Raw genomic sequence first — 24,198 nt, 5'->3', positions numbered from 1 at the left:
ATGTTCTAAACATTCTGAAACAAGAGGTAACACTGAAAATTTTTTTGGTGAACATCCAACTACAACTAAAACGTTTCAGAAAAAAAAATCAATTCCATGAACAATGTATAAATAATGTTTTTGTACTAACGTTTTGAGAACATTATTTTAAGTTTGAACAAACATTCTATTAACATTACTGGAATAATATTTGTTCATTACTTTGAGAGAACATTGCCAATCATTCCCTGTTAGCTTAGTTTATTTATAGTATTTTTGGTTAGTTACCAACTGAAGCTTGTTTAAGTTTAACAAACACTTTTTTTTAAAGTGCACTTTATAAAAACATTGTTTTCTTATTCATATAAAAAGACACAAAAAAGTAAAGAAAGAGACTTTGCTTCTTTTGTCAATGGGTTTCTACAAGGTCACTTGTCCTGCACAAGCTCTTTATGAAAATTCCAGTGCATTTTAATCAGATTAAAACTTCATTATTGCACTATTCATTATCCGTGTGTGTGTGTGTGTGTGTGTGTCATGGAGGGGGTGACTTTTAATTCACTTCAGCTCTGTGTTTGTGTGATTTTGTTTGGAAGAATGCTTAGTTTTCAGAATCAGAAAGTCCTTTGGCAACCATTAACCCCAAAATTAATCATTCAAAGTTTTAAATAGCTTTTTTTGTGGATTTTTTTGTGTAAGATTAAGTGTTCAGCCGTGGTGAGTTGTGTCAATCTGCTGAGGAAAACTCCTCAGATCTAGAAATATTACGGGAGTCTCGGATCAGGATGGGCTTTGCGGATCTTCTGAATGAAGTTGGCGGGTTTGGGCGCTTTCAGCTGATTCATGTCACTCTTCTGTCCGTCCCAGGCCTTCTGATGGCTTGCCAGAATTTACTAAATAACTTTACTGCTGGTGTGCCGGAACATCACTGTCGCATACCGAATATAACGGCTGCACTGAATGAGAGCACAGCATCACTCCTGCGTGCGTTTATCCCACTGGATTCATCGCTGACACTGTCCAAATGCTCTCGGTACACTGATACTCAGTGGCATTTAATCACAGAACAACTGAGTCACAGAAATGCAACTGAACTGCAGACAGAGGGTTGTGCTGATGGCTGGACGTATGACAAGACTGAATTCATCTCATCTATAGTATCAGAAGTAAGTCGCTTCATCAGCTCTGACACAAAACGTCCTATTTTTCAACATTTTAGGTCAAAATTTATATAGTGGTGTCCACATGTTTTAGGATAAGAAAAGTTATGACATTAAAGTACAAAATAGGCAAAATATTGCAGACTCTGTATATGCAAATAAGTGGCACTGAGATATGTTAACAAATTTCAGACATTGAGCACAGTCAGATTTAAGCTTTTTCTATTGCAGCACAAGGTGCTCTTTTGGACACTATTTTCAAATCATGCTGGTTAACTTGGATCACTAGGTTTAGTCTATGCTTAAAGCCAAAGAAAAACATTTTTCAACATTTCAGTTGTTACTATGATAATTGAATTTGTAATTTTAATAAATATCCTCCTGGGACCCGGGAATAGACTTCTGTCCTCTCTAGTGGACATTATATGTTAGTGATTTTCTCAGACATCATACATGTCACAGTTTTAAGTCTGGATGTAAAGAGCACATTCAGGGCTTTGCAGAGATACCCAATTTTTAGAGGTTTCGCCATGACAACAACAACTTCTTGGTCTTTAAATATGACTGAAAATGAAAATTAGCATTCTTATGGAAATATGATTTTTTTGTAATTATCAATTAAATCAGATTTTCAAATTGTTTGTTATAAATCAACGTCTCAGGAAAATGTTATGGGGTTTGTAATCAAAATATGACTTTCTGTTATGCAACAGGACATTGATTTCATACATGACCTCTGTAGAGGACTTAAATCATGATTATCAGGCATTTTAGGAGATACAAGTGAATAGGGAAAGAAATTATATATTAATATTCCTATTAATTATTAGATATTATTATGAAAATGTTGCCAATTATTACTCCCATTATTACACTTCTGTTTTCATTACATGTTGCTCCAAGAACACATTAATATGCAAATTAGATACAGTGTATAGATGCATTGTATTGAATGGGAAAATCCATGTATGACTATTTTACCCACATATTGCATAAAGTAAAATGGTATATCAATAAATTCCTTTTTATCTTTCATAACATATTTTAGAATCATCTTTATATAAAGTTTGGTTAAAAACAACAATCCTGAAGCCTAAAAATTAATTGGTGATTTAAAAAAAAAATCCCATTGTTTTTGCTTATACATGTCATTTCATGCCATGGTATTTTTTAAACAACTTAGTCCTGCTGGTGTCCACTACAGAGGACATATCATAACGTATAAATAAAATATAATTTTTCAAAAATGTTATTATTATTATTTTTTTTTTTTTTTGCTTATGCTCTAAACAATATAATGTCATGAAAAAATACTAAACAAAAAATGTTTTTTTTCTGGGTCTCATGAGGATATATTAATAAAATAATATTAAATGAGAAAAATGTAAAATAGATGTATTACTAGTAGTCTCATTTTTCGGATCCCACTGTGTATATGAAAAGTGTATATATTAAAGGTGCTAAAGAGGATCTTTTTGTCGACTGAGAAACCAAAGACTTGTTACTGAGTTTTTGAAATTAGCGCATGTGTAAGAATTTCGAGGGAACGCCTCCCAAAACTTGTGCACGAGTATTGGAACACGAGTGTTTACCGCCGGCATTCGCTGTGTCGTGTTAGTGGATTCATTATGTCGGACTCACCGCAGGTAACTCATAATCTGCAGTTGTTACTCCTGTCTTCTGACAAAAACATTGCATGCGGCGCCTGTGGAGTGTGGAAAGTTACTGGAGCGCGCAGCCGTGCTCGTTAATTTCTTTTTTGCTGGTGATGTGCGTGCTTTGGTCCTGTTTTTGGTGATTCAGCAATTCACAATATGCATTTCATTCTGTGGAAGACACACATTTCCTTTCTATAAACATGTCCTCCACAGAATATAAGTTTGTGCATTTTAGTGTACTTTAGTTTAGAAACTTTATTAATTCCACATGCAGGCGGAAATTAGCGATAGGGCTCAACACACACACCCACTCTCTCCTTATTGATACAGCACATAAAGAACTTTATTAAGGACATTAAATGTATTTTTTGCTCTGGAAATATATTTGTTATTTGTTAGCTTAGTGAGGTTGCTAAACTGTTCGGGTGAAATGTTTGTATTACATTTAATTTATTTAAATTTAAACATATTAGAACATATTATAGCATGCATCTAATACTCCAGAAAATGCAGCCATTAGACGCAGCCCTAGAATCTGTTATGGAGCTGATTTATTATTTATATTTTGAAGAATACCTATCAAGTAGACTCAAACTCGAGGGGTTGAGGGTCTGTCCATATAAACTTCCCTCGCTCACTTGACGAAGTTGAACACACTTCAAGGGGAAGTGCTTAGGGAAGTTCACTAAAAGTGGATTGAAACACAGCCCAAGTCTTATACTGCCAAACGAGCTGGTTGTGGTGTTCGCACAGCTGTCTGTAGTGACTGACCACAAGCTATAATCACACATGGGTTTTCTGCACAACTCAAATATGCAGGACAAAAACTGGTGAAAAATATGCAGAAGTATAATTAATGGCAAACATTTTTTATTCTCTACAGCATTTTCCATTATCTACAGTAACAACAATACTGCTTTTTTTAGTCAACAAAAATTAGGTTACACTTGATGCCCCATAGGAATCATGTGAGTGAGTCAGGACCACCTTTTTTGTCAAGCACAAAGAGTAAAAGGCAAGTGAGATATTTTGCAGTAAGTATTTTCTCTCATTTTTCACAGTGGGATTTAGTTTGTACCCTACGTCCACTCAAACAGATGAGCCAGACCATTTACATGGGAGGAGTACTGACAGGTGCCATTATATTTGGAGGGTTATCAGACAGGTAAAGCATCTGTAACTTCCTGTTTACACGGTCACACCTTTGGACAAAACATATTCACATATGATGCCTTTTTGGAAAGTAACAAGATTCAATAAATAGTATACACTATATACACTTGTTAGGTTGCCAAACAATGATGAACAAGTGCATTTAAACTCATCTGACCAATTAGAAAATAACTGATTCATTCGCAACTCGATAGTTCTGATTAAACAGCTGATAGAACACACACAGACTCCATGAGACAAGTCTACATGAAATTTACGTTTTTTGGCTTTTATGATGAATATAATTATAAACCTTGAGGTTATCTATAAACTTGCATGCTCCAAAACATTGACAAAACACATCCACTGTTATTACAGCATGAAATCTTCACATGGATTTCTACCTATGTTTATCTGCACCACATTCCACATTTTTTACAATTGGATTACTAAACACTACAGTACCATTTTAAACTGGTGAAAGAATCAGCTCTTTACTGTGTGTTTATATTCTCATGTAGGTTTGGGCGAAAGACCATTCTGATTTGGTCATATTTTCAGGTCGCTGTCTTAGGTGCATTCACAGCTCTCTCTCCGTCGTACGTGGTGTACTGCACCTTCAGATTCCTGACAGGAATGTCTGTGTCCGGAGTCATTCTCAATGGCGTCTCACTCAGTTAGTATCTCTCTTCACTGTCATCTAACATCCAATATGCAAAAATGATTTACAAAGTACAAATACAAAGAAAATAATCTCTCAATAAATTGCAATTACTTATTTAAATGTGTATGCACTTTAAAGAGCTTTCAGTTGGTACCTGGTCTATTGACTCAAGTGATTAGACACTCAGCTTACTAGAGCTCTCCCTGTCAGTGATTCAGTGCTGTGATGGGATAGACCTTTTTCTTTACGCTTTTAAAACCCCCATGCTTAGGCATACAGGTGCTGGTCATATAATTAGAATATCATCAAAAAGTTGATTTATTTCACTAATTCCATTCAAAAAGTGAAACTTGTATATTATATTCATTCATTACACACAGACTGATATATTTCAAATGTTTATTTCTTTTAATTTTGATGATTATAACTGACAACTAAGGAAAATCCCAAATTCAGTATCTCAGAAAATTAGAATATTGTGAAAAGGTTCAATATTGAAGACACCTGGTGCCACACTCTAATCAGCTAATTAACTCAAAACACCTGCAAAGGCCTTTAAATGGTCTCTCAGTCTAGTTCTATAGGCTACACAATCATGGGGAAGACTGCTGACTTGACAGTTGTCCAAAAGACGACCATTGACACCTTGCACAAGGAGGGCAAGACACAAAAGATCATTGCAAAAGAGGCTGGCTGTTCACAGAGCTCTGTGTCCAAGCACATTAATAGAGAGGTGATGGGAAGGAAAAGATGTGGTAGAAAAAAGTGTACAAGCAATAGGGATAACCACACCCTGGAGAGGATTGTGAAACAAAACCCATTCAAAAATGTGGGGGAGATTCACAAAGAGTGGACTGCAGCTGGAGTCAGAGCTTCAAGAACCACTACGCATAGACGTATGCAAGACATGGGTTTCAGCTGTCGCATTCCTTGTGTCAAGCCACTCTTGAACAACAGACAGCATCAGAAGCATCTTGCCTGGGCTAAAGACAAAAAGGACTGGACTGCTGCTGAGTGGTCCAAAGTTATGTTCTATGATGAAAGTAAATTTTGCATTTCCTTTGGAAATCAGGGTCCCAGAGTCTGGAGGAAGAGAGGAGAGGCACACGATCCACGTTGCTTGAGGTCCAGTGTAAAGTTTCCACAGTCAGTGATGGTTTGGGGTGCCATGTCATCTGCTGGTGTTGGTCCACTGTGTTTTCTGAGGTCCAAGGTCAACGCAGTCGTATACCAGGAAGTTTTAGAGCACTTCATGCTTCCTGCTGCTGACCAACTTTATGGAGATGCAGATTTCATTTTCCAACAGGACTTGGCACCTGCACACAGTGCCAAAGCTACCAGTACCTGGTTTAAGGACCATGGTATCCCTGTTCTTAATTGGCCAGCAAACTCGCCTGACCTTAACCCCATAGGATATCTATGGGGTATTGTGAAGAGGAAGATGCGATATGCCAGACCCAACAATGCAGAAGAGCTGAAGGCCACTATCAGAGCAACCTGGGCTCTCATAACACCTGAGCAGTGCCACAGACTGATCGACTGCATGCCAGGCCGCAGTAATTCAGGCAAAAGGAGCCCCAACTAAGTATTGAGTGCTGTACATGCTCATACTTTTCATGTTCATACTTTTCAGTTGGCCAAGATTTCTAAAAATCCTTTCTTTGTATTGGTCTTAAGTAATATTCTAATTTTCTGAGATACTGAATTTGGGATTTTCCTTAGTTGTCAGTTATAATCATCAAAATTAAAAGAAATAAACATTTGAAATATATCAGTCTGTGTGTAATGAATGAATATAATATACAAGTTTCACTTTTTGAATGGAATTAGTGAAATAAATCAACTTTTTGATGATATTCTAATTATATGACCAGCACCTGTAGTGTTAACCCTAGTATTAGATAATCTTTTACGAGCATTCAGCTTGAACCTGGCCTAATAAGGTCATTAGATTATTCTGCTATGGCAGGCTAGGCCTTTCTGCCACTTCTAAAATATCATGCTTCTCAGGGAGCCATGTTACATAACGGTTGTTTTCAGTCCTGATCCTGGAGACCCACCACTCTGCACACTTTTCATATCTCACTTATTTAACACACCTGATTCAGATCATCATCAGATCCATGAACTGAAAAGAGTGTGTCAGACAAGAGAGAATTAGAAAATGCACAGAACGGTGGGATCCAAGATCAAGATTGAAAACTGCTGGTTTAAAAGTCATTTAATATCAGAAAATACTATTGATCTGACTGCACTGACACTGTCGGATGAAATTAAAACTTGAACTGAATTGAGCTAAATAATGATATTGTCTAATGTAGAGCTGCTTTAGTTGTTTCATAATGGAAGATTTTTGCTGCTTTTAAACAGTATATATTGTATAAAGCGCTATACAAATAAATATGACTTGACTTGAAATGTTTGTGTTCTCAGAGGTGGAGTGGATTCCCACTAAAACTCGGACTCTGGTGGGCACCTTATCATCTTTCTTCTTCACATTTGGTCAGATGATTTTAGCTGGAGTGGCTTACAGTTTGAAGGATTGGCGTAAAATACAAGTGGCCGTCTGTCTCCCTTTCTTCATCTTCTTTTTATACAGCTGGTGAGAGATTATACAAATTACTTCTGATTTTGAAGAACTTCATAAACCATGACATTCTATATTACTGATGTATGTGACTAACTGGAATTATTGTAACAACCCATGCTCTTTGAAAAAACGTGCCTGTCGTGACATTTCTGCAAAATTATATCATGTTGCTTTTTGCACGTTTTATTATACTGGTTCTTGCATGTATTGCAGCAGTTTGGGAATGTTATGTCCAGTGAGTGGCACTAAAAGGAAAATGCTCTATCGCGTTAGAAATGAATAAGTACCACCAACATATAATTAGGTAAATTTGACCCCTTTAACATTATAAATCAACCTTAAAGGGTTAGTTCACCCAAAAATGGAAATTTTCTCATTTATTAATCACCCTCATGTCGTTCCACACACATAAGACCTTTGTTCATCTTCAGAACACAAACTAAGATATTTTTGATGAAATCTGATGGCTCAGTGAGGCCTCTATTGACAAGAAGACAATTAACACTTTCAGATGCCCAGAAAGCTACTAAAGACATATTTAAATCAGTTCATGTGACTACAGTGGTTCAACCTTAATATTATAAAGCAACGAGAATACATTTTGTGTGCCAAAAAACAAAATAATGACTTTATTCAACAATATCTAGTGATGGGCAATTTCAAAACACTGCTTCATGAAGCTTTATGAATCTTTTGTTTCGAATCAGTAGTTCGGAGCATTTATCAAACTACCAAAGTAACGTGATTTCAGGTAACGAGGCTTCGTTACGTCATAAGTGTTTTGAAATTTCAATGGTTCACCACTGGGGGGCATGACTTTGGCAGTTTGATACACACTCCAAACCACTGATTCGAAACAACAGGTCCTTAGGGTCCACTGGCTGGACAAGAAAGTGTGCTTTATCTATTTTCACCATTGTGGACAAATTCAGCCAAAGACCTCTCTGGCCCATACTGCCAGCCCCAGTGTTTACCAGTTTATTCTAGCTAAATGATCTAACACTAGTTGTACTGAAAAGGGCATATTATCTTGGATGCCACAAGTGAAGAGATGTAAGCATGCCATTTTGGGCTAGCACTACTGAATCTTTTGTGAAAAGGTGGGGCTTTCCAGGAGTGCTGTTAGGCTTGATTGATTAGGGCTTCTTGGTCGGCCATGCAAGAGGCATGTTCCCATAGTGAGATGTCGAGCAAGTAGACAGATAACCCAGACAATCCAATATGTCTAGCCTCCTATATGCACATGGAAAAAATATGGTATAATACTGTTAAATGACAGTGTCATACTATTACTTCAAATGAACAAGTCTTCCCATAATGCAATGGGGGTACCGCTATTACATGAAAATAGCATTTTGTTGTTAAATTATTCTTCAATTATTTCTTTCTACTAGTGTGGTGCAATATATTTTTTTGATAACCTCACCTCCAAAGAGCACATATGAACAAAACAAACTGTGATTGATTGCTTTACATGCCAGTCACATAGCTTTTGCTGTTTACACTATAAGAAAATTCTGTAAAAGTAGGGCCCAGTGTACTTTGTTAATATGAAGGAATTTTCTGTATTTCTGTCATGACAACTCTCGGAGTGTTTGGCATGGTAATGAATATGACAATGTAGATATATTTGGTCTTGGCGGAATAGATCTGCTGCGCTGTTGATTATTGCTGCTGCAGAGCAAGTACGGGACTTGCTACTGCCAATACATACATGACACACTGCTGTAAGCAAGTAAGGCATGCTGCTGCTGTACAATATAGTGTACATGAATAACCGTAGCAGATCTATACAGGTGGAGCTGGGTAAGGTGGAGGGTTTCTGAAGCACGCTGCGCTGCTAAGCAATACTAACTCATGCATTTAAAGATTAAGCATGCAAGCTCATTGGCTACTAATACAGCAGGAACCAAACATCTGTAACCTATAGATCAGTGGTTCCCAAACTGGGGTACGCATACCCCTGGGGGTACGTGACGTGACAAAAGGGGGTACACGAAGAAAATGTTGAGTAATTCATTTAATTCTACTTTAAAATAATATTAAAATCGAGCATGTATTTCTAACTGCCAAAATGTCTTAAATCTAGTACATTTAATCAGATTACCTCATCATTTGCAGTCAAAAATAACTGTATCCACACAAGCAGCATGGCATGTATACGATAGATTGCGTAGACTGCACGCTGCCTTAAATCACACTAAATTACTGTCGTTCTCGACAATGCACCTTTGTAACAGTAGAGATTTAGCACTTACTCGCATGAAGAACAAATACAGACACAGATAGTGGATTAATTTCGATTTAAGACTCAACTTTCTCTGATACAAAAACATACCTTGTGTGAGTTCTTGTATTTAATGATAACGAGCAAGAATGCAATTGTTCCCAAATATCCACATGACTGCAAACGTGACATTATTATACAACAGGTCAAAAAACAAAACGTACATTTTAAACACAGTACTGTCATATTTACTCTATTTTGCAATGAAATAATAGTTCTAACGAAAACCACAGCAGAACTACAACACACGTCTGTATTTCACGAACAATTCTGCGGCTTTGAACGAATCATGAGAGTCAATGATTCAATGATTCATTCACAGCCACTTGCTTTGTTACTGAATGAATGAATCGATGACTCACTCATAAAAAAATAAATAAAAAAAAACAGCGACTTGGTGCCACCTACTGGCGGTTTTAGTTTAATATTTAAAAGTTTTACTTAATTTTACCAACATTGCATATTTCTCTATTGAACATTTTTTATTTAAAACATTATAAAATAAATAAAGTTATTCATAAAGGTAAAAAAAAAAAATGCACTAGAAAATCAATTTAGGGGGCAAATTTTGTCCCTTAATGGTAAAGGTGTGACTGCAGTCGAAGTGGAAGAGAGGGGGTACGCAGAAGGATGGTAATTCCTTCAGGGGGTACTCCAAGCTAAAAAGTTTGGGAACCACTGCTATATATAATGATGTGATAATTAGCAGGTTGTGTTAAAGGACCTATAAGCCTGCCCATTAGAGTTTCATGTCAGAACTTTGTATTGATTTTGACATTTAAACTGCTTTAAATGTTTTTTTTTTGTTATTTACATTGGTATCATTAGATATTCATGTAAGATGAAACCCAAAACTTGCATTTAAAAAATCTAGTCGCCATGAGTGCTGAATGAATCTTGGCAAAGGCTAAGCTGCAAAGGATGCATCCGTTCTATCCTTCGGAGCCCAGGAAAAAAAGGATGCGTTTGTAGGCCGCATTTGAAGGAGCCTTCGAATTGGGATGTTTTTTTGTTGTGCCACTGTGACGCATTCAGCCTTCGAAGGATGCAGCCTCTGAATTGGGAGCTCTTTCCTGATGAGCTGATGATCTGAATCAGGTTTAAAAAAATTAGGGAGGCATACAAAGTGTGCAACACGATGGGTCCCCAGGACCAGGATTGAAAACCACTGGCCTAATTACAATGCTAAGTACAGAGGCCATCTTTAAACATCTTTTTGTCATTTTTCAGCCTGTACAGAAAATGACAGTGTGTTTGTGTTGATTCTGAATATTATTCTGAAAGGTCTGTTTAAAATGTATATAGACCTATTAGAACTATATAAATGCAGCATACATTAAATAACTGCAAAAATGTCTCCATGTCGAAGGTGGTTCTCTGAATCTGCTCGCTGGCTGGTGCTGAATGGTCGTTCTGAGGAGGCACTGAAGCATCTCCACCACGTAGCTAAAATGAATGGCAAGCCCGAGATGACAGAGAAGATCACATTAGAGGTTTCACATCAGCTTTTCGTGTCATATACACTACTTTTTGAAAGTTTGGGGTCGTTATTTTATTAATTGACATTTAATCCTTTGATCAAAGCTGAATTTTTAGTATCATTACTCCAGTTTTAAGTGTCACATAATCCTTCAGAAATCATTCTAATATGCTGGTTTGGTGCCTTTATTAGGGCCCAAGCGAAAATTCGCGCAGGGCCCTCTTGTTCTTCTAAGGATTATTATTATTTTTTTTTTTTTTTTTTTTTTTTTTTTTTCCGTCTTCCGGGGCTTTTTGGGGGCCTTAACATGCTCAAAAACTCTTGAAAATTGGCACACACATTGGAATTTGCGGCCATTAGGACGCCGGAGAGGCTGGTACCCGGGCGTGGCAGGGGGGCTCGACAGCGCCCCCTTGAAAAAAGTCTGAAAATTTGGTCCATATATTAAACACGCTTGCACGTATTAGTATGAAACTCAGTACACATATAGACCTCATCGGGCCGAACAACTTTCGTGCTCTAAGTTAAACACCACGCCAACAGGAAGTCAGCTATTAAGGGTTGTTTGAAAAACGCATGCTCTGGAATTTGATATACTCCTCCTAGACGATTAATCCGATCGCCACCAAACTCGGTCAGCATGAAGTCAAGACACTGATGATTAAAAATTGCCAGGGGATTTTTGATATCTCGAACGGTTTGGCCGTGGCGAGGCAACGAATTTATGGCGAGAAAAAGGAAACAGGAAATGTGTTATAACGTCTGCATACATATATTGATCTTTATGAAACTTCACGAGTGTGTTCGTTATAGGAGTCTGATCACATGGATGTGACTATTGTGAGTCAAAGTTATAGCGCCACCAACTGGCAGCAGGAAGTGTATCACTTTTTGAAATGTTTTGAGATCACCCTCTTATTTTTACCTGATTTGCTTCAAACTTCATCAGTGTAATGTCAATACACAGCAGATGTAGACCTATGACAGGATTTTTGATATTTGAAATATTGTTGCCATGGCAACAGGTCAAACTGTAATAATATTCTTGAGTGTTTTTGAGGCTCTTAACATGCTTCAAATTGCATGAAACTCGACACACACATCAATATTGTCAACCAGTAGACATGGACAAAGCCATAGAAATGGGCGTGGTGGAGGGGCTCAGTAGCGCCACCTTTTGACAAAAGTGGGGGGTTAGTTTTTCCTACAATCACCAAACTCGGTACACATATTGTTCTCATCAAGCCGGACAATTTTCTAATTTACATTCATTAGCTCCGACCAACAGGAAGTCAGCTATTTTGGTTTGAATGTTAATTTTTTGAAAAAACAGGCTATGAATTTTATACTACTGCTCCTACAGGGTTTATCCAATTTACACCAAACTTTTTTTAACTTGTTGCTAACACATTGAAGTTGTTTAATTGCAAACGGATTTTGGATATCTCAAACGGTTTGGCCGTGGCGAGGCAACGAATTTATGGCAAGAAAAGGGAAACAAAGTGTTATAACTTCTGCATACATTAATTGATTTTGATGAAACTTCGGCTTAGTCTTCGTTGTACAAGGCTGATCACATGGATGTGACTATTGTGATTCAAAGTAATAGCGCCACCAACTGGAAGCAGAAAATGTGTCACTTTCAGCATACATTGAGATCACCCTCTTATTTTTACCTGATTTGCTTCAAAATTCATCAGAATAATGTTAAAACTTGGCACATGTAATCCTTTGAAAATGGGCAGGGAGGAGGGGCTCTATAGTGGCACCTTGTAGTGCAGTAAATGTGGAGTGAATTTGACATAGTCCTTTGATGTTTAACCGTTTTAAGTGCCTATTGCCCGCTGTGCACAGTTGCCCTGAAGCCACCGGGGTGGCGGTGCCACCGGGCTTGGGCCCGCCATCGCTGCTCGCAGCTATATTTATTATTATTATTATTATTATTATTATTATTATGGCTGAAAAAGGTTGTGCTGCTTAGAATTTTTGTGGAAACTGATACATTTTTTTCAGGATTCTATGAAAAGTAAAAAGTTCAATAGTTTGATGAATGTAAAGTTCAAATTTATTTAACAGATTATCTGTAACAATGTAAGTATTTATTGTCACTTTTGATCATTTTAATGTTTCCTTGCTAAAGATGTTTCATTTTGTAATAAATAAATAAATAAATAAATAAAAACTGAACCCAGACTTTTGAACATTAATGAATGTGCTTCATGTACAGTATGTGCTTATGTTTAGGTGCTGGAGTCACACATGCAAAAAGAAGTTCAGTCTAGTAAGAGCACTCATACTGCGCTTGATCTCCTGAGAACACCAACCATGAGGAAGATATCCATGTGCCTTATGGTCGTCTGGTAAGAATCAGTTTGAAATGTCAATGTTTCAATGTCTGTACTATGCAAGAAATCTGGATGGTGGTTCTCTTATAAATAAATATATTTTTGTTACGAAGGGGACTCACAGGCAGGGATCCAATTGCAGCGTTTTATTAGAAGTAAGAGTGGTCGTACAGGCAGGGTCACTCAGGAGCAAACAGGAACAGCAAGGGACAGGCAGAGTCGTAGTCAGGGTACAGGCAGTAGATAGAGGCAGGCAGATAACACTCACAGGTCGGTATACAAGGCAAAGGTCAGGACAGGCAGTAACGGGTCAATAAACAGGAAACAGGCAGGATTGGTAACAGACAGGCAAACAGGATATAACGCTCGGAATTGTAACAGTGTTAAACAAGACTTCGCGGTGAGATGGTGTGTGTGAAAGTCCTTTATAGTCCTGGTAATGAGCTGCAGCTGGGTGTGGTGATTAGTGATAGTGATTGGTGGAGTGAGTGCAGGTGATAGGCAGAGAGGATTATAGGTAATGTAGTCCGGGAAGTGACAGGAACAGACATGATCGTGACATAACGCCCCCTCCCGGAAGGCGCGTCCTTGCGGCGTAGATAGCACAGATAGGGAGGGGGGGTGGGTACATTGGAGCTCAGACGAGAGCAGGGTCTCCAATGCAAGTTCCAGGGCAGCCAAGGCGGGTCAGGTGTTACAGGCAGCCATGGCGAGTCCGGAGTGTCGGAAAGCCACGGCGGGTCGGGTGGCCTGAGTAGCCACGGCAGGTCGGGTGGCCTGAGCAACCACGGCAGGTCGGGTGGCTTGGGTAACCACGGCAGGTCGGGTGGCTTGGGTAACCACGGCAGGTCAGGTGGCTTGGGTAACCACGGCAGGTCAGGTGGCTTGGGTAACCACGGCAGGTCAGGGTTCATAAACGGCCAGAATAGTTCAAAGGCCGATGACGGCAGTGGCCGAGCAGGGTCCCCACCCACAAGCTCCCCACCCTAGGTATACTGCCCCCCCCAAAAAAGTTCTTGGGGAAATCAACGGAGGCATTGGCGGGTTCATGGGCAAGGAGCTCGGGTGGCGCCAGCAGGGCAGATGGCCTGAGCGGCAGCGGCAGGACAAATGGCCTGGGCGGTGGTGGCAGGGCCGACCAAGGGTGCTCTGTGGCCGTGTCAGGGAGAGCGAGCAGCTCGGTGACGGCCTCCGTGGCCGTGTCAGGGAGAGCGGACAGCTCCGGGACGGCAGCGGGCTCGGGCTGCTCCGGGACGGCAGCGGGCTTGGGCTGGCAGACTGGTCCATGGTCAAAGGAGCCGGAGTGCATTCTCCAGGCCCGCAAAACAGCCAGAACATAGAACGCGAACACAGTCCTTCTGGCCATGACGGGACTGACAGGAAGCGCATGCAGGACTGGAGCAGACTCACTGGCTGGAGCAGATTCTGGAGCGGACTTACTGGCTGGAGCGGACTCACTGGCTGAAGCGGACTCACTGGCTGAAGCAGGTTCTGGAGCGGACTCAATGGCTGGAACGCCCCCTATCTCCGTGAGCACCGAAGGGGCGGCCATCTTGCCCGTAGGCACTGGCAAAGCAGCCATCTTGTCCATCGCGTTTGAGTGCGTCGCAGCAGGCGAACTTGAGAGCGTCGCAGCAGGCGAACTTGAGAGCGTCGCAGCAGGCGAACTTGAGAGCGTCGCAGCAGACGAACTTGAGAGCGAAGCGACCGCCGGGCTTGAGTGCGAAGCGGCCGGCTGATGCTTGGGAATACCAGCCGCTCGCGCTGAAATCAGCGGTGGATCAGCCACACTGGAACGCAATCCTAGCTGCTTTCTGACTGATCCAGAGACGTGACGTTGCTCTGGGCGATCAGCGGCGACGTGACATTGCTCTGGGCGATCAGCGAAGGCGTGACGTTGCTCTGGGTGATCAGCGAAGGCGTGACGTTGCTCTGGGTGATCAGCGAAGGCGTGACGTTGCTCTGGGCGATCAGCGGAGACGTGATGTGATGTTGTTGTGGTAGCCGCCATTTTGTGAGTGTTCTCTTTAGCGGCCGCCATGACGTGATTCACCGTAGTGTCGCATTCCTCTGCGATACCCACAGTAAAAAGTGAACCGACAGTGAACAGGGCAAAGTCCAGAAATTCCGTGAGCGACCCTCGGGGACCATTGGTAAGCAAGCAGTTCTTTAATGGTTCGTTTAAACCATAGGTAAAGAAGTCTATGAGGGCGTGGTCCAGCAGATCAGATAAATTAGCAATCTCCAAAAATTTCTGGATATGTGCCTCGAGAGTACTGTTACCTTGACGCAGGCTGACGAGACACCATGCCGGGTCCATGCTGAGGCTGGACATGCTCAGAAAAGCTGCTGGATCTTGGTTGGCGAAGTCTTCTGTTACGAAGGGGACTCACAGGCAGGGATCCAATTGCAGTGTTTTATTAGAAGTAAGAGTGGTCGTACAGGCAGGGTCACTCAGGAGCAAACAGGAACAGCAAGGGACAGGCAGAGTCGTAGTCAGGGTACAGGCAGTAGATAGAGGCAGGCAGATAACACTCACAGGTCGGTATACAAGGCAAAGGTCAGGACAGGCAGTAACGGGTCAATAAACAGGAAACAGGCAGGATTGGTAACATACAGGCAAACAGGATATAACGCTCGGAATTGTAACAGTGTTAAACAAGACTTCGCAGTGAGATGGTGTGTGTGAAAGTCCTTTATAGTCCTGGTAATGAGCTGCAGCTGGGTGTGGTGATTAGTGATAGTGATTGGTGGAGTGAGTGCAGGTGATAGGCAAAGAGGATTATGGGTAATGTAGTCCGGGAAGTGACAGGAACAGACATGATCGTGACAATTTTAAATATATTTATTCATAAGAGAATATTAAACATACGTTAACTATATAAAGATCAATAAATAAAATGTCTGCTGTTCTTCCTAACAGGTTTTCAACTAGTTTTGCATATTATGGACTGGCCATGGACCTGCAGAAATTTGGGGTGAACATCTATTTAATGCAGATCATCTTTGGGGCGGTAGATTTTCCCGCTAAACTGATTGCTCTTCTGATGTTGAGCTTTCTGGGCCGACGTTTGACCCAGGGCATGTGTCTCCTTGTGTCAGCATCTGTAATATTTGCCAACATTTTCGTTCCTAAAGGTAAGACAATAACTCTATTATGATGCCATTGAAGCTACAGTCATTCTCCTAAGGCTAATCACCTAATGTGATGACACTGATTTTATAAATGATAATTATAACCTTTAATAAACCCTTTTTTAACCAAAAATATCAACGTTTTGGTTTTTTAGAATTTTTAACTGGTTTTGGCACTTGCCTTGTGAACACACACACACACACACACACACATACACACACACACACACACACACACAAATTTGGAGCACAACTTGTTTAGATTTATCGCTTTGATTTTCTCGCATGTTTTGGAAAATATATTTCAAATAAAAAATTGAAAATAGTATTATTTATAATATATAATATAACTTTTTTTCATTTCAGCAATAATCTGCCAAGTGCCTTCTGTAAAAAAGAGACCAAATTTAAGTCTGTGCTCCAAAGCATTCATTATTTACGACAGTTTAAGTTGGAAATTTTATTTTCTGGCCTATGCAAAAAAAGTGTTTAACAGGCTATAAATGGATTATAACAACTGTATAAATATAATTTTGTACCATAAAATACTAAATATTAAATAAAAACATTATCAAACTAAAATATAGTACATTTATTTCATTGAAATAAATAAAAAATCTGTCATTTTTGACCGCCATGCAAGGAGCACCAGAGGGTTAATTAGGTTGTTCAGCTGTGTCTGATTATGGTTGGAGCTAAACTCTGCATAATGTAATGTTCATAATTGATTTTTTTATGTAATGTTACTTAATTATTAATAAAAGTTATTATACAGTGATACCTACATTGGTCAGCCACAACATTACAACCACTGAGTGGTGAAGTGAATAACATATCATTACACTTGCACCTGTCAAAGATATATTAGGCAGCAAGTGAACAGTCAGTTCTTGAATTTCATGTGTTGGAAGCAAAAGAAATGGCCAAGAAAAAAGATCTGAGTGGCTTTGACATGGACCAAATATATGCCTTTTCCAGCATGAACGGGGTCATCATTAATTTAAAATCATTAATTTATACTGACGAATGAAGCTGTTTGTTATTGCAGATATGCAGATGACAAGGACAGCGCTTGCCGTTATTGGGAAGGGCTTCACGTCAGCGTCCTTTACTTGTGTCTACCTATTTACTGGAGAGCTTTACCCTACTGTCATCAGGTAAGAATAAACATAAACTATAGAATCTGTCTAAAGCAGCTAAATGTTACAGTTCTGTTCAAACCATTAAGCTATAAGGCATTTATGTACAATATAGTACCATGGAATAGTGCACCATAATACCATTGTATATGAATATAGTGGGCTATTCATTCAGAATCATGGTATTATTATCTTTTGTATAATGAACTGTACAGTACATGGATTTTATAGTACTAAATATAAGTGCCACAGTATAGTAAAATATATAACTGCAAGCATCAATTACAGGGCCAAGCACACTATTGGCAAAATGTTTGATTAAATATAGCATTCTGATGATGATTTAGGCAAGGTGGTTTAAAAAATCCATAAGCATTTCTAATGTTATAAAATATCTTTCTACTTTTGATCAATTGATACCGTATTGAGGCACACATCAATGATTTAGGAGCTTTCGAAAGTCCGCTTTCAGAAATTCAAAATGGTGGACAGGCTCTATGGTGCAGCTAGGTAAGATTGTACATAGCTGTAGCAAGTTTTGTAATAAGGAAGGAAGAAGACAGGGTCGGCTGACTAAGGCTTGTGTGTTTATTAATTTTTCCCAGGTCAATAACTCAAACTCACACTTTCAGCACTTCTTCACTGAAGAAAATTATAAACGCTACACTTTTGTTTTTGCCCCCATTTTTCATGAGCTGAACTCAAAGATCTAAGACTTTTTCTATGTACACAAAAGGCCTTTTTCTCTCAAATATTGTCCACAAATCTGTCTAAATCTCTGTTGGTGAGCACTTCTCCTTTGCCGAGATAATCCATCCACCTTACAGGTGTGGCATATCAAGATGCGGATTAGACTGCATGATTATTGCACAGGTGTGCCTTAGGGTGGCCACAATAAAACTCCACTCTAAAATGTACAATTTTATCACACGGCACAATGCCACAGATGTCACAAGTTTTGAGGGAGCGTGAAATTGGCATGCTGACTGCAGGAATGTCCAACAGAGCTGTTGCCCATGAATTAAATGTTCATTTCTGTACCATAAGCCGTCTCCAAAGGTGTTTCAGAGAATTTGGCAGTACATCCAACCGGCCTCACAACCGCAGACCACATGTAACCACACCAGCCCAGGACCTCCACATCCAGCATCGCCTGAGACCAGCCACCCGGACAGCTGCTGCAACAATCGGTTTGCATAACCAAAGAATTTCTGCACAAACTGTCAGGAACCGTCTCAGGGAAGCTCATCTGCATGCTCGTTGTCCTCATCGGGGTCTCGACCTGACTGCAGTTTGTCGTCGTAACCGACTTGAGTGGGAAAATGCTCACATTCCATGGCGTCTGGCACTTTGGAGAGGTGTTCTCTTCACGGATGAATCCCGGTTTTCACTGTACAGGGCAGATGGCAGACAGCGCGTATGGCGTCGTGTGGGTGAGCGGTTTGCTGATGTCAACGTTATGGATCGAGTGGCCCATGGTGGCGGTGGGGCTATGGTATGGACAGGCGTATGTTATGGACAACGAACACAGGTGCATTTTATTGATGGCATTTTGAATGCACGTGACGAGATCCTTGTTGTGCCATTCATCCACGATCATCACCTTATGTTGCAGCATGATAATGCACGGCCCCATGTTGCAAGGATCTGTACACAATTCCTGGAAGCTGAAAACATCCCAGTTTTTGCATGGCCAACATACTCACCAGACATGTCACCCATTGAGCATGATTAGGATGCTCTGGATCGGCGTATACGACAGCGTGTTCCAGTTCCTGCCAATATCCAGCAACTTCGCACAGCCATTGAAAAGGAGTGGACCAACATTCCACAGGCCACAGTCAACAACCTGATCAGCTCTATACAAAGGAGATGTGTTGCACTGTGTGAGGCAAATGGTGGTCACACCAGATACTGACTGGTTTTCGGACCCCCCCGGACCCCCCCAGGCCTTTTATTGTGGCCACCCTAAGGCACACCTGTGCTATAATCATGCTGTCTAATCAGCATCTTGATATGCCACACCTGTGAGGTGGATGGATTATCTCGGCAAAGGAGAAGTGCTCACTAACACAGATTTAGACAGATTTGTGAACAATATTTGAGAGAAATGGGCCTTTTGTGTACATAGAAAAAGTCAGCTCATGAAAAATGGGGGCAAAAACAAAAGTGTTGCGTTTATAATTTTATTCAGTGTGTAAACATTCTCTTTGCGTTGGTCAAAATACCAGCGGCTCAGCTTCACAGCTGGAAACAGGCACACAGCACACAAGTCCTCTGTCCACTCTCTCACATTCTCTTCCAGTTTCCCAGCGGCTTTATCCGGTCTCTCCACATCAATTACTGCAACGAAACACAGGTGTTTATCAAGCTGCACTTGACCTACTTACGGCCTGCTTGTCTCCCGTCTCTCTCTCCCGCTGCTGACTCCGCTGAACCACGTCCCCCTCACCAGTATCAGCCCCTGGTCTCAATGTGGTGCTTCACTGATTCCACCACACTCCATTTTTAAGGAGGTAGAGGTGGTATAGGGTGAATTGAGGTTGATTGAGACACCTTTTCCCAGTCATCTCAATTCACCCTACTTGACGTGCCTCTCTCCTGTCTGTCCAGTTAACCTCATAATCAAGATCCCTGACTCGCCGTGTGACCTCAAAGGTCCATCCTCCCAAGCTTGTTTCAGCACATCCAGGACCCCGCAGGGCCGACGTCTATAGAGAAGCTCAAAGGGGAAAAACCTTGTGGAGGCTTGCGGGACACAGCAAACAAGAGGGGCTCCAGCCATTTATCCCAATTTCTGTTCTCATGAAAGAACTTCTGAATCATGGTTTTCAATTTGTGATTAAATCATTCCACCAGACCGTCTGTTTGTGGGTAATAAATGCTGGTGCAAACCGATTTAATGCCCAAAGATTTGTAAAGTTTACGTAATGTACATGACATGAACGCCATGCCCTGATGAGTTAGAATCTCTTTTGGGATTCTTACTTGGGAGATTTTATGAAACAGCTTTTTTGGCTGAATCAGGCTTTAATAGTTTGAGGTTTGGTTACATCCTGAATCAGGTATCAAGTAGAAACCAACTTGATCAGGGGCAGCATGTGGACAGTCCAGGACCCGAATCAGGGTCCCCACCTCCATTATTGGACACTTGTCAACAAAATGCCCTGGCTCCCCGCAACAGCAACAGGCCGGCCCATACTTCCCGGCTGCCTAGTAGGAGGAAGTGGGTCAAGGAATTAATGTGGAGAGAGCGGAGGGAAGAGAGTTGACGTTGAGCCTGTACTGGCCAACTCCACCCCTCTGGGTGGCAGTCTCTGGGCCGCTGGAGGTTCTGGTGTCAGGCCACCCTGCCCACATGGTGAATATTCACCCAAGACCTAGGGAAAGGGACAGTTCAAGAGAGAGACATACTGAAGGGGAGGGATGAAAAAGAGATAGCAGGTAGGGAGGTGGCAACCCCGGGCACGCCACCATCTGGTCCTCCACCAGTTGAATGGCCCCGGTCCAGAGAAGTCGGATGGTAGCACTGGACCTACTCCGCTTTTTCCTTTGGGAGTCGTGCATTGAATTGCCCCAGCACCACCAGGTCAACAGCTGCGGCAGGTGTCCTGGAGTTGCTGAGCAAATCACGAAGAGCCAGCCCCTCTCGACTGAGGCCGACCCATTGCAGGATGGCTCATTTCAGGTCATCGTAGACGAGGAGGTTCTGGACTGGAAGTTGTTGGGCTGCCACTTGCATTTCCCTCGAGAGCAGTGGGGTGAGGCACACCGGCCAGTGGGCTCGCGGCCACCCGCATGCCTCGGCAGTCTTTTCGAAAAAATCCAGAAATGCCTATAAATCGTTTTGTGGACCCATTTGGTCAAAGGTGGGGGTGCCAGGGTTGGATGGAGTTCCCATGACCCAAACTTCTCGGTTTACCCAGCACCAGAACAGCTTTCAGTCCTCCTGTTGTGTCTGGACGAGTGCTTGCAAACTGCGTTCTTGGTCATTTGCTTTTATGCACAAGAGATGATGTGGAGGTTGAGCAAGAAGTTTTGAGAATTTCAGTTCACCAAAATGACAGAGAAAACTGTAATAAAATTGCAAACTGCAAAAAAAGAAACAAAGTTGAGCTTGCACAGCATTGCTTTGTGTACCAGAGTACTGCTGTATTTCTTCTATTTCAAAAACGCCACCTACAGTCAGAGAGTGAACTTGCATTTTTATTCAGCCCATCTGCTACTTTTGTTCAGATCAATGTTGAAATCAGACCGAATCTTTCATGCAGTGTTGTCAAATTTAACTGGTAAATGGAAAAGAAGCTAATGTGCGTTCTAAAAATAAAAACAATTCTGAAAATAAGGTATTTAGAATTATTCACGTATTTTGGATTGCCTACGATAACACAGTGCATGACACTGACACTGTTGTTTGGCACAGCGCCTTCTGAATTAAACTGATAAGACACAATCTTTTTAAAATGAATCACTTACCCTTATCTTGCTCACTTTCTTTCTTCTTCTCTTCACCAGATTGATAGTGCCGCCTCTTCATTTTCAAACATTAACACACGATTGATACAAGCAAACTTTATCAAAGTTATTATTACCAAGCATTGTTGTCTGAACCCCTGGTATGGGGCCCTTTGGTGGCCACGGGGGCCCTATGCAACCACTTAAAGTGGTACCAGAAGGAGAACATAAACTCTGGTACAACAAGCTGAATGAGAGATAGCAAGACATGATAAAAAATAAAAAAAAATACAAAAATCACAAGTCACCAAGGGGCATCATCCATTAGAGAGCTTGTACTTTGCACCTCCAGAGTAAGTGGAGAATAGTGATGCTCACTTTTACATTAATTTTACTCCATAGTGTAAGTTGAGCAACCAACCACCAAAGCTCATGCAGCCTCTTCATTATTACTCTAGTTTTCATGTTTTTTCCACAGGCAGACTGGCATGGGCTTTGTCTCTACTATGTCCAGAATAGGTTCCATGGCCGCCCCTGCAGTCCTGATCTTGGATGAGATCCTGCCGGCTCTGCCTAGCATTATATATGGAGGATCCGCTGTTGTTGCTGGTTTAATAGCCTTTTTGCTTCCAGAAACCCTCAACATTCCTCTGCCTGATACCATTGAAGATGTAGAGGAGAAATGGTAATTCTTGATAATAAACCATGTCATGTGATTACTAGTTTTCCGTTTCAGCATCGGTTTCACAATTTCATTAAACACTGTACTCTACCTTTCACTTGTACAGGGAAAAGAAAAAACAAAGTATTCAGGAACAGACGCAGAGTGAATCGTTGGTCTTACAGGATATCAAACAAGGTGGAGGAACATATGAAGAGAACAAGTCTGCTCACCTCTGTCCACTGTCAGAAACTCCAGTTGAAATAAAGTAATTGTTATTACACACTGAGACAAACATTCAGAGACTGTTGATGTTGGCTGCCTCAATTTAGACAAAAAAAAAACTGGACATCATTTTTTTTTTTTTATTCGTGAAGTAAAATAAGACAGGACTTCTGATTTCAAGCAGCTGATTGCTTTAAAAGTGATGTATACATTACATAATGCACTCATTGTTAATCTCCAAAAGTGTATAAGTAGTTTATACAACACAAGCTGTATATTGCGTGACAAACAGACTGAAATTTGAGTCATTATTCACCTCATAATCTTGAATTGTTTTCTTTTTTCCTTTCATGACATTGTTGAAAAATCACTAGGCATAAGAAGTTCAAATTAAAGCGAGATTTCAGATTTTTAAAGGCACAGCTAAATGAGAAGTATTTTATGTTACTATACAGTAAGGCAGTTGTGCTCAGTAATACCTTCTGGATGATTATTTAAAATGTAAGTAATGAGGAATCTTCAGTCATTTAACCATGTAAAACTTATAATGCAGAATGATTCTGATAACTAAATGTTGGTAACTGTTTACAATAAAACTCAGTTCATTAGCTAATGCGTTATCATCATGAACTAAATTAGTGGAGACCCGGGATGGTAGTAACACTTTTTGTTTGAGTGTCAGTAAATCAGTGGTTGTTTAAGCTAGATCTCTCAAACTTTGATACACAGTAGCCACATTAGTCTACTACAAATAAAACTCACATGGACGTGTACTACACAATCACAGATTACGTGAGTTAATGTCAAATACAACGAGATCTGTTGATACAACCTACCCATTACTGGGGTGAGTTGTAACACAGGCTGGGGATAGATGTAACAATGAGAGGTAATTTGCTGAAATAAGATCCACACTATCTAATTTATGCAAGAACTTTATTGAAGAACAAAGAATAATCACTTTTGAATAAAGTGAATAATTTAAAGTGACAAAAAAAATCATATTATATTTCTTTTAGAACTTTAAATTTAGCACAAAAACAACTGTGGTGTATGTTTGTGTGTGCCTATGAATGTGTACTGTATTCCTGTCAAATAAGGGTTCATTCACTAGCTATGTTGCCATCAGTCTATTTATATGTGCATTTTGCAATATCACATTACAGACACTGGATGGAAACACCAAGATGAAGAAACACATCAATTCTAAAAATGTGCACAAAAAACTAAAAACAAACAAACAAAAAACTAATGTTCCCAAATGATGT

The 24,198-nt window shown here is 40.5% G+C and overlaps 1 protein-coding gene across 1 annotated transcript; it reads left to right on the top strand.

The window, feature by feature from the left end:
* Window positions 1–454: 454 nt before the first annotated feature.
* Window positions 455–23,543, top strand: oatx (organic anion transporter X). Its single transcript, XM_048167369.1, has 10 exons — window positions 455–1,145; window positions 3,859–3,962; window positions 4,471–4,625; window positions 7,047–7,215; window positions 10,860–10,983; window positions 13,215–13,330; window positions 16,239–16,453; window positions 17,499–17,607; window positions 22,523–22,729; window positions 22,833–23,543. Exons 1-10 carry the CDS (start codon window positions 765–767, stop codon window positions 22,975–22,977), a joined length of 1,725 nt encoding a protein of 574 aa, XP_048023326.1. The 5' UTR covers window positions 455–764; the 3' UTR covers window positions 22,978–23,543.
* Window positions 23,544–24,198: the final 655 nt, after the last annotated feature.

This window comes from Megalobrama amblycephala, linkage group LG18 (genome assembly GCF_018812025.1).
Source record: "Megalobrama amblycephala isolate DHTTF-2021 linkage group LG18, ASM1881202v1, whole genome shotgun sequence".
Lineage (NCBI taxonomy): Eukaryota > Metazoa > Chordata > Actinopteri > Cypriniformes > Xenocyprididae > Megalobrama > Megalobrama amblycephala.
The sequence above is the reverse complement of the archived record's forward strand: the minus strand, read 5'-3'. Positions and strand labels throughout refer to the sequence as shown.